This window comes from Lithobates pipiens, unplaced genomic scaffold, assembly GCF_037356315.1.
Source record: "Lithobates pipiens isolate NorthernLeopardFrog02 unplaced genomic scaffold, aLitPip1_a1.2 Scaffold_24, whole genome shotgun sequence".
NCBI classification, from domain to species: Eukaryota; Metazoa; Chordata; class Amphibia; order Anura; family Ranidae; genus Lithobates; species Lithobates pipiens.
Window position 1 is genome coordinate 12200999 of NW_027507786.1, and position 12493 is coordinate 12213491.

The 12493-nt window shown below is 43.0% G+C and overlaps 1 protein-coding gene across 1 annotated transcript in view; it reads left to right on the forward strand.

Moving 5' to 3' along the window:
- The window catches only part of SLC6A5 (solute carrier family 6 member 5), a 127869-nt gene that overhangs the window by 60968 nt on the left and 54408 nt on the right, over positions 1-12493 (forward strand). The window contains exons 7-9 of the mRNA XM_077453610.1: positions 1277-1411; positions 6921-7024; positions 9586-9710. Of these exons, the coding sequence (XP_077309736.1) occupies positions 1277-1411; positions 6921-7024; positions 9586-9710 (364 nt within the window). The remainder of the gene's footprint in view (positions 1-1276; positions 1412-6920; positions 7025-9585; positions 9711-12493) is intronic.

A 12493-nucleotide genomic window follows, 5' to 3' on the forward strand; every position in this document is an offset into this window, starting at 1 on the left:
CACTACTCTATTTCCTTTCCTCTCTTATTTTTCTCCTCTTTCCTTTCTCTATTTCTTTTCTTTTTTTCTCTCCAACCCTCTTTTCTTTCCCCTTCCGCTTTTTTTCCCTCTAACCCCTATCGCTCCTTTGTCTTTTTTTCTTCCTAAGGAGAGATGATAGCAGAAGCTGTTTGCTTTCATACTCTCTCTCTTTCTTGCACTGTCTCTTCTTCTCTCTTTCTCCTTTTCCCTTCTTCTCACCCCACTCTCCACTTCTCTATTTCCTTTCCTTTTTTATGTGCCATTCTCTCTCCTTTCTCTTATTCTTTTTCTCTCTTCACCTCTCCTTTCCCTTCCCTCTTCCTTTTTCCTTTTGCCCTGTCTTTTCTTTTTTTTTTTTTTATCTCCCCTCTTCTTTATCACTTTCCCTCCAACCCTTACCCTTCTTTACTAGAATTTACTCATGACACAGGAATCTCAGAGCACTGTGGGTTTTCTAAGGAGAAACAGCAGAAGCTGTTTACCTTCATATGCTCTCTCTCTCTTGCCCTGTCTTTTCTTTTCTCTTTCACCTTTCTCTTTCACCTTCCCCTTTCCTTCATCATAACCCACCCCACCCACTCTTCACTTCTCTATTCTCTTTCCTTCGTAATTTTTCATCCTCTCTCCTTCTCTTTAAAATGACTATATATATTTTTTTAATTATTGGTTTCTATTATTATTTGTAAGCACCGCAAAAATCCCCTCTTTCCTCTCTTTATGTCAAGTATCTTCTCAATATGTGTTGCTATGCAATCAGCATCTTTGCTGAACGAATGCCGAGCCATTATATGAGGAATTTCTGAGATTGTTAAGCAGTGTTTTGTAGCGGTAAACTCTTTTGGGTGAAGGTTTCTTTACAGAGTGAGAGGAACAGTAAAGAACAATCACTGCTAATCAGTGGGCACAAAATATGCTTGCATATAATAAAACAACACACTTTGATAGCATGGCGTACATTGATAGCATGGCGTACATTGATAGCATGCTGTTTATACACTGATGTGTTACAAATTTGTAAAGCCCCCTTTCCTGGCCATTTGTATGACCCCCTCCCCCCACCCCCCAACCGGCAGAGCCGTGCCATACACTCGGAGGGATCGTGCACATGTCCGGTCTCTCTAGGATCTGTGTAAACTCTCCGGGATCTGTCCAGTCTGTCCTCTGTGATGGTGGTGAACCCAGTGCTGTTGTTTGCACCATGCTCCCTCCTTATACCTTTCATAGGAAGATAATCCTGTTTTGCTTTATCGCCCAGGTTGTGTATTTTACAGCCACGTTCCCTTACGTGGTCCTCATCATCCTCCTCATCCGAGGGGTGACCTTGCCCGGAGCTGGAGCGGGGATGTGGTATTTCATCACCCCCAAATGGGAGAAGCTGGGAGATGCCATGGTAAGCATGGAGGCCGCAGGGTACAGTAGATGACTATAAAAAAAATAAAAAAAATAAACACCTATTGAAATGTCTTTCAAACCATAAATGTACACATGATACTGAAACTTTGTATATATTATAGAAATTGACTGATCACAGGAGTAAGGTAATTTACAGCATTGGCATCACATATGTTGCGGGTCATACACTTCTTCAGGCAGAAGAGGGCGCTGTTTATCCACAAGGCACTTTCCAATAGTAATATTACAGCAATAGCACTACATATGCTAGAGGTTATAAACCTCTTCTGGCAGAAGAGGGCGCTATTTACCCAAAAGGCAATTTCCAATAGTAATATTACAGCAGTAGCACTACATATGCTAGAAGTCATACACTTCTTCTGGCAGAAGAGGGCGCTGTTTATCCACAAGGGACTTTCCAATAGTAATATTACAGCAATAGTACTACATATGCTAGAGGTGATAAACCTCTTCAGGCAGAAGAGGGCGCTATTTACCCACAAGACATTTTAGTAATATTACAGCAACAGCACTACATATCTTGGAGGCCATAAACCTCTTCTGACAGAAGAGGGCGCTGTTTACGCACAAGGCACTTTCCAATAGTAATATTACATCAATAGCACTACATATGCTAGAGGTGATAAACCTCTTCAGGCAGAAGAGGGCACTGTTTACCCACAAGGCAATTTCTAATAGTAATATTACAGCAATAACACTACATATCTTGGCGGCCATACACTTCTTCTGACAGAAGAGGGCACTGTTTATCCACAAGGAACTTTCCAATAGTAATATTACAGCAATAGCACTACATATGCTAGAGGTGATAAACCTCTTCAGGCAGAAGAGGGCGCTGTTTACCCACAAGGCAATTTCCAATAGTAATATTACAGCAATAGTACTACATATGTTGGAGGTGATACACTTCTTCAGGCAAAAGAGTGCGCTGTTTACCCACAAGGCACTTTTCAACATTAATATTACAGCAATAGCACTACATATGTTGGAAGCAATACACCTCTTCTGGCAGAAGAGGGCGCTGTTTACCCACAAGGCACTTCTCAATAGTAATATTACAGCAATAGCACTACATATGCTAGAGGTGATACACCTCTTTAGACAGAAGAGGGCGCTGTTTACCCACAAGGCACTTTCCAATAGTACTATTAATGGAGATGTATGGCCCAAGCCCGCAGTTTCACTGGACGAAAAGCCGTTCAATGTATTTATTTCTACATATGCACCCTCCTAAATGGCTCCTAAGGATTATGGGAGCTCCATTCATCTATCCTGGACCAGTGCCACAAACATTAGCCTAATTTTGTGCAAATGAGGCAAAAATCAAATGTTCTTTTTCCAGTTCCCTTACAGGTCAAATGTTATGTATTCATAAAAAATAGAGCGTCTCAGGAAAACACTGAGTTGTGGACACTAGATGGAGCTAAGGATCCTAGGAAATAAATTCTGATCCTCAGCGCCATCAAGTGGTCATAATGCAGTATTTTCACAAACCACTTTATTTTTTTTATGAATGACTCGCGTTCAATTTTAACCCCATCTGCACTGAAGGAATGCACCAGGTTTCACTGGATGAATTGTCATGAAATTTTTTATTCATACATATACCCCACAAAAGTAAATCTAAATTCAAAGACAAAAGTATTATGCCTTATACCGGCTGCATTCGTTTTCTATTTTTTTTATTTCCTTAATTGCCACCCAATGATTCTACCAACAAAAATAAACAGATTGCACTTCAGCTGTAACATTTTAATAAAATACAAAGGTCCAAACTCCAAAGGTAATAATTGTAATGAAAGTCATTAGAACGCGAAGCGCAGGGATGGACAGGATTGCATTTTCTGGCTAAACACAGCGATTCTTTTCTCAGCTCGGATCCCGATTGGTTTGGAGTAAAACGTAACAAGAGAGCGTAAAGACATTCGCATTATGAACAGTGTCAGAATTTCCCCTCCCTCCATTCCCACAAGAGCAATTCCAGACTGCTCATGTAATCTACTTTTAAATTGCCTAATCGATCGGAGCGGTCACATGGGCTTCACAGTGCGTCAGTGATAGAGGAACTGATGCGTTTTCACAAATCCCTCGATGGAAAATACGTCCTAAATGTATTTATAACCCACAGAAAGTGCACGCCGTACATTAGTGGCGATCAACGCTGCTGATTGCTGAGTAATCGGTTAATGGAGCGTTATTCGTTCATAAATTCAGTAACCCGCGCCATGAATTCTGTTCTGGTTACTGTCTGAGAGCTTCCAAAGAGGATCTACCTTAAACATATTCTCTACTATAATCATATTATATATAATGTATATCTATCTAAAAAATATTATTTTATATATATTCATTTCATTTTATTGTAGATAACATATGTTATCTATAATAAAAATAAATACTAATAAAAATATACTTTTATTTAATTTTATTATGTATAATATATATATATATATATATATATATATATATATATATATATATATATATATATATAATATACCTGTATATATATATTTTTTGTTTAAATTTATTATATATAATATATATTTTGTATAATAAAAAAGATATTATATATCATTATCTCTTATTATATTCTATATATATTATATAATAAATATTGCAATATTTCTCTAATAGCAGAACAGTTTGCACCTCCTAATCTATTGAAGCCACAGTTTTTTTTTTGAAGCAGGGAAAATTTTAGCAAATGGAGTCACTACACTACAAAGAAAGTTTAGAGCCATACAATAACAAGCTCTTTCTGTCACTTCCAAGATATGCATACTTTAAAGATAAATATATATATATATATATTTTTATTATATATAATATAAAGTTTGTATAATAAAGAATATAGTATTTATTATTTAAGTGATATATATTATATAATAAAAACAATTTTGCTATCTCTTATTATATTCTATATATATTTTATAATAAATAAATATTACAATATTTATCTAATAGCAGAACAGTTTGTACCTCTTAATCTATTGAAGCCACAGTTTTTTTTTTTAAGCAGGGAAAATTTTTGCAAAAGCAGTCACTTCACTACAAAGAAAGTTTAGAGTCATACAATAACAAACTCTTTCTGTCGCTTCAAAGATATGCATACTTTAAAGACATAAAAAGAAACCACTAAAATTTAAATTTTATATATATATATATATATATATATATATATATATATAGTATATACCTGTGTATATATATATATATATATATATATATATATATGTATATATAGTATATACCTGTATGTATATATATATATATATATATATATATATATATATATATATATATATATATATTTATTTATTTTATTATATATAATATAAAGTTTATTTAATAAAAAAATATAGTATTTATTATTTAAGTAATATATATTATATAATAAAAACAATTCTGTTATCTCTTATTATATTCTATATATATTCTATAATAAATAATTATTACAATATTTATCTAATAGCAGAACAGTTTGGACCTCTTAACCTATTGAAGACACCCTTTTCAAGCAGGGAATATGGTAGATTAGAAAAATATGAGCTTTTGCTGTAATACTAACATTCAATCTGACACTGTCGCCCACAGTACTTCTTTTCTGCCACTATATGTCCTCAGTCTTCTGGGTTGAATAATAGTATCATTCAACATTTGAGTAGAAAAGGGGTGGGGCTGGGTTAGTATAGGGTGGGGCTAAGCAGTAAAGGGAAAAGGTTGCACATGATGGGGTTGGGGCTTAGCAAGGCAGGGGTGGGGATGATCAAGGTGGGGGGGGGGGTTGAGGTTTGGGAGGAAGAGGGTGAAGAAAAGGGGTGGGGCTGAATAGGTAGGAGGTGGGGTGGAATAGGAAGGAGGTGGGGCTGAATAGGAAGTAGGTGAGGCGGAATAGGAAGGAGGTGGGGCTGAATAGGAAGGAGGTGGAGCTAAATAGGAAGGAGGTGGGGCTGAATAGGAAGGAGGAGGGGTGGAATAGGAAGGAGGTAGGGCTGAATATTAAGTAGGTGGGGTGGAATAGGGGAGGTGAGGCTGAATAGGAAAGAAGTGGGGTGGAATAGGAAGGAGGTTGGGCTAAATAGGTAGGAGGTGGGGTGGAATAAGAAGGAGGTGGGGCTGAATAGGAAGGAGGTGGGGCTGAATAGGAAGGAGGTGGGGCTGAATAGGAAGGAGGTGGGGCTAAATACGTAGGAGGTGGGGCCACAAAAGAAGGAGGTGGGGCGGAATAGAAAGGAGGTGGGGCAGAATAGGAAGGAGGTGGGGCAGAAAGGGAACGAAGTGGGGCAGAATAGGAAGGAGGTGGGGCGGAATAGGAAGGAGGTGGGGCGGAATAGGAAAGAGGTGGGGCTAAATAAGTAGGAGGTGGGGCCACAAAGGAAGGAGGTGGAGCTAAATAGGAAGGAGGTGGGGCTGAATAGGAAGGAGGAGGGGTGGAATAGGAAGGAGGTAGGGCTGAATATTAAGTAGGTGGGGTGGAATAGGGGAGGTGAGGCTGAATAGGAAAGAAGTGGGGTGGAATAGGAAGGAGGTGGGGCTAAATAGGTAGGAGGTGGGGTGGAATAAGAAGGAGGTGGGGCTGAATAGGAAGGAGGTGGGGCTGAATAGGAAGGAGGTGGGGCTAAATACGTAGGAGGTGGGGCCACAAAAGAAGGAGGTGGGGCGGAATAGAAAAGAAGGTGGGGCGGAATAGGAAGGAGGTGGGGCGGAATAGGAAGGAGGTGGGGCTGAATAGGAAGGAGGTGGGGCGGAATAGGAAGGAGGTGGGGCTGAATAGGAAAGAGGTGGGGCTAAATAAGTAGGAGGTGGGGCCACAAAGGAAGGAGGTGGGGCGGAATAGGAACGAGGTGGGGCTGAATAGGTAGGAGGTGGGGCTGAATAGGAAGGAGATGGGGCTGAATAGGTAGGAGGTGGGGCTGAATAGGAAGGAGATGGGGCAGAATAGGAAGGAGGTGGGGCAGAATAGGAAGGAGGTGGGGCAGAATAGGTAGGAGGTGGGGCTGAATAGGAAGAAGGTGGGGCTGAATAGGTAGGAGGTGGGGCGGAATAGGAAGGAGGTGGGGCTGAATAGGTAGGAGGTGGGGCCGATAGGGATGGGGTTGTGAAGGAAAGTGGGAAGGAGTGAGGCTGAGCAGTAAAAGGGTGGTGTTGAGTAGAAAAGGGGTGTGGCTGATCAGAAAAGGGGTGGAACCCTGCAGCACTGGGGCTTTCACATTCTGAATCACCTTGTGCTTTGTCTTCTCTATGGCAGTCAATTGTATTTATACCGTAAAGCTGGTCAGAAGATTGCAAAAACATAGTAGGCGCACCATAAGCAACAATTCAAATGCACACACACGTGTCCGACAGTTGGAGCCATTTATAGATATCATAGGAGATATGGCAGCACTCCGCATACCAATTATACAATTGTAGGGAGGATTTGTGATTGCCCCCAAAGTAAATTGTATTTTAAGAAGTGAACAGAATGTATGAACATTTTCCAGGTGTGGAAGGACGCGGCTACGCAGATCTTCTTCTCTCTGTCGGCGGCCTGGGGTGGGCTCATCACTCTCTCCTCCTACAACAAGTTCCACAATAATCTCTACAGGTGGGTCCAATCAGAACCAGTACCATGATCTGATATAGAATCAGAGACCTGCAGAATGCTCTTTAGGTGAGCTATATAGGAACCTCTGATTGAAGGTTGAAGGACAGTTTTGGTCTCCTGTGGCTTCTTTGCAGCCACTTCCTGTCTAGATGCGATCCAGTAATGGATTTCTGAGGTCGGGTTGCCTGAAGACAACAATGGTGGACCATATCTGTGTAATGTGTGTTGAAACCATCACTTGTAGTCTCCACTGGAAATCCCTGTGGACAGAGGGGGAAAGCAGGAGCTTGGAAGACAGAGACAAAGCGTTGTCACCATATAACAGGAAATGCCTGGCATGGTGGGCAAACAGAGATAAAGCATTGTCACCCAATAACAGGAAATGCCTGGCATTGTGGGCAGACAGGGAAAAAGTGTTGTCACCCTATAACAGGAAATGCTTGGCATGTTAGGCAGACAGGGACAAAGCGTTGTCACCCTATAACAGGAAATGCTTGGCATGGTGGGCAAACAGAGACAAAGCGTTGTCACTCTATAACAGGAAATGCTTGGCATGGTGGGCAGACAGAGACAAAGCGTTGTCACCCTATAACAGGAAATGCTTGGCATGGTGGGCAGACAGAGACAAAGCGTTGTCACCCTATAACAGGGTATGCTTTGCATGGTGGGCAGACAGAGACAAAGCGTTGTCACCCTATATAAGGAAGTGCCTGGCATGGTAGGCAGACAGGGACAAAGCGTTGTCACCCTATAACAGGAAATGCTTGGCATGGTGGGCAAACAGAGACAAAGCGTTGTCACCCTATAACAGGGTATGCTTTGCATGGAGGGCAGACAGAGACAAAGCGTTGTCACCCTATATAAGGAAGTGCCTGGCATGGTAGGCAGACAGGGACAAAGTGTTGTCACCCTATAACAGGAAATGCCCAGCATGGTAGGCAGACAGGGACAAAGTGTTGTCACCCTACGACAGGAAATGTCCGGCATGGTAGACAGACAGGGACAAAGCATTGTCACCCTATAAAAGGAAGTGCCTGGCATGGTGGGCAGACAGAGACAAAACGTTGTCACCCTGTAACAGGAAATGCCTGGCATGGTAGTCAGACAGAGACAAAGTGTTGTCACTCTATAACCTGGCATGGTAGGCAGACAGGGACAATGAGTTGTCACCCTATAACAGGAAATGCCTGGCATGTTAGGCAACCAGAGACAAAGCGTTGTCACCCTATAACAGGAAATGCCTGGCATGGTAGGCAGACATGGACAAAGCGTTGTCACCCTATAACAGGAAATGCCTGGCATGGTAGGCAGACAGGGACAAAGCAGTGTCACCCTATAACAGGAAATGCCTGGCATGGTAGACAGACAGAGACAAAGCGTTGTCACCCTATAAAAGGAAATGCTTTTTCATGGTAGACAGACAGGGACAAAGCGTTGTCACCCTATAAAAGGAAATGCCTGGCATGGTAGGCACTGGCAGACAGGGACAAAGTGTTTTCACCCTATAACAGGAAATGCCTGGCATGGATGTAAGACCGGCACTAGGCATAGTCACCCTATAACAGGAGATGCCTGGCATGATTGGAAGACAGGGACTAGGCTTTGTCACCCTATAACAGGTAATGCCTGGCATGGTTGGCATCATTTTATCTTTTTCCTTACAATTCTAGAATTCTTCTGCCTTCCAAAATCCCAGACATTCTATTGCAGTTATCATAAAGCTTCAAAATACTGTGAAGCAGTGCCACCTAGTGGCCAAATTACATTATAACACACCAAATCAGCTTGTTGGGTTTTTATAAAGAACTTGTAGTATTTTATGAGCTATGTCTAACATGGGGAAGAGATAGGTAGTTTATTGCTAATAGGAACTATTGCATAGAAAACACAAAAGATTTAATAAATGTTAAATGTTAATTTGGTAACATAAAATACACTGGTAGGTCTAATTGGAGAATACAACAATATGTGTAGCCTTCTATATAATAGCTTATAAAAATTCATCTATGCATTTTATGTGTGTTTTCAGGAGATTTAAATGTTCACTTCACTATGAGATGAGAATTTTGTATGAGTTTAGGTTTTAGAAAAGCCACCCTGCTAGCTAAATTTCCAAAATTGTCGGGATCCTCATTCCATACGTGATAAAGGGTCTATGTATAAAATATTCGCTGAACGAAAGTGACACACGCTCACACAGATCCAATGAGATTTGCCCTATTCTGTGTTATAGAACTATCTCACATGATCGTCATCACCACCTAGTGGCCGTAATATGTTATTTGTTTTTAAATACTGTAATCCAATTGGGTAAAAATAATAAAAAATTTCTGGCCACTGGATGGCGCTCATAATCCTAAAAGATACTTTTATAACAATATGGCAAATTTTGTTGGAACTGTGTGATCTCGTGTCACTTCTGTTCAGGAAACTGTTTATTGGAAAGGAACTACACAGATCACAGAGGTACAAAGCACCTCATGCCTCGATATCTGGATGTTTTATAGGGAACAAAACAGCTGCATTCTGATATGTATAATGGTGGAATTTTTCTCATTCAGGGATACGCTGATTGTTACCTGCACCAACAGTGCCACCAGTATATTTGCTGGATTTGTCATCTTCTCTGTCATTGGTTTCATGGCTCATGAGCTGAAGGTGGACATTGACAAAGTTGCTGATCAAGGTATGAAAGAACCTTCTCCACAGAGTGCTGAAATAATGACAACCTGACACTTGGGGGTCCAGAACAATGACATCCTGACACTTGGGGGTCCAGAACAATGACACACTGACACTTGGGGGTCCAGAACAATGACACACTGACACTTGGGGGTCCAGAACAATGACATCCTGACACTTGGGGACCCAGAACAATGACACACTGACACTTGGGGGTCCAGAACAATGACACCCTGACACTTGGGGGTCCAGAACAATGACACACTGACACTTGGGTGTCCCAGAACAATGACACACTGACACTTGGGGGTCCAGAACAATGACATCCTGACACTTGGGGACCCAGAACAATGACACACTGACACTTGGGGTCCAGAACAATGACACACTGACACTTGGGGGTCCAGAACAATGACACCCTGACACTTGTGGGTCCAGAACAATGACACACTGACACTTGGGTGTCCCAGAACAATGACACACTGACACTTGGGGGTCCAGAACAATGACACACTGACACTTGGGGGTCCAGAACAATGACATCCTGACACTTGGGGACCCAGAACAATGACACACTGACACTTGGGGGTCCAGAACAATGACACACTGACACTTGGGGGTCCAGAACAATGACATCCTGACACTTGGGGACCCAGAACAATGACACACTGACACTTGGGGGTCCAGAACAATGACACCCTGACACTTGGGGGTCCAGAACAATGACACACTGACACTTGGGGGTCCAGAACATTGACACCCTGACACTTGGGGGTCCAGAACAATGACACACTGACACTTGGGTGTCCCAGAACAATGACACACTGACACTTGGGGGTCCAGAACAATGACATCCTGACACTTGGGCACCCAGAACAATGACACACTGACACTTGGGGTCCAGAACAATGACACACTGACACTTGGGGGTCCAGAACAATGACACCCTGACACTTGTGGGTCCAGAACAATGACACACTGACACTTGGGTGTCCCAGAACAATGACACACTGACACTTGGGGGTCCAGAACAATGACACACTGACACTTGGGGGTCCAGAACAATGACATCCTGACACTTGGGGACCCAGAACAATGACACACTGACACTTGGGGGTCCAGAACAATGACACACTGACACTTGGGGGTCCAGAACAATGACATCCTGACACTTGGGGACCCAGAACAATGACACACTGACAATTGGGGGTCCAGAACAATGACACACTGACACTTGGGGGTCCAGAACAATGACACCCTGACACTTGGGGGTCCAGAACAATGACATCCTGACACTTGGGGACCCAGAACAATGACACACTGACAATTGGGGGTCCAGAACAATGACACACTGACACTTGGGGGTCCAGAACAATGACACACTGACACTTGGGGACCCAGAACAATGACACACTGACACTTGGGGACCCAGAACAATGACACACTGACACTTAGGGGTCCAGAACAATGACACACTGACACTTGGGTGTCCCAGAACAATGACACGCTGACACTTGGGGACCCAGAACAATGACACACTGACACTTGGGGACCCAGAACAATGACACACTGACACTTGGGGGTCCAGAACAATGACACACTGACACTTGGGGGTCCAGAACAATGACACACTGACACTTGGGGGTCCAGAACAATGACACACTGACACTTGGGGGTCCAGAACAATGACACACTGACACTTGGGGACCCAGAACAATGACACACTGACACTTGGGTGTCCAGAACAATGACACACTGACACTTGGGGGGTCCCAAAACAATGACACACTGACACTTGGGGGTCCAGAACAATGACACACTGACACTTGGGGGTTCAGAACAATGACACACTGACACTTGGGGGTCCAGAACAATGACACCCTGACACTTGGGGGTCCAGAACAATGACACACTGACACTTGGGGGTCCAGAACAATGACACCCTGACACTTGGGGGTCCAGAACAATGACACACTGACACTTGGGGACCCAGAACAATGACACACTGACACTTGGGGACCCAGAACAATGACGCACTGACACTTGGGTGTCCAGAACAATGACACACTGACACTTGGGGGTCCAGAACAATGACACACTGACACTTGGGGGTCCAGAACAATGACACACTGACACTTGGGGACCCAGAACAATGGCACACTGACACTTGGGGACCTAGAACAATGACACACTGACACTTGGGGACCCAGAACAATGAGACACTGACACTTGGGGGTCCAGAACAATGACACACTGACACTTGGGTGCCCAGAACAATGACACACTGACACTTGGGTGTCCAGAACAATGACATCCTGACACTTGGGGGTCCAGAACAATGACACCCTGACACTGGGGGATCCAGAACAATAACACACTGACACTTGGGGGTCCAGAACAATGACACACTGACACTTGGGGACCCAGAAAAATGACACACTGACACTTGGGGATCCAGAACAATAACACACTGACCCTTGGGGATCCAGAACAATGACACACTGACACTTGTGGATCCAGAACAATAACACACTGACACTTGGGGATCCAGAACAATGACACACTGACACTTGGGGATCCAGAACAATGACACACTGACACTTGGGGATCCAGAACAATAACACACTGACCCTTGGGGATCCAGAACAATGACACACTGACACTTGTGGATCCAGAACAATAACACACTGACACTTGGGGATCCAGAACAATGACACACTGACACTTGGGGATCCAGAACAATAACACACTGACACTTGGGGATCCAGAACAATAACACACTGATAC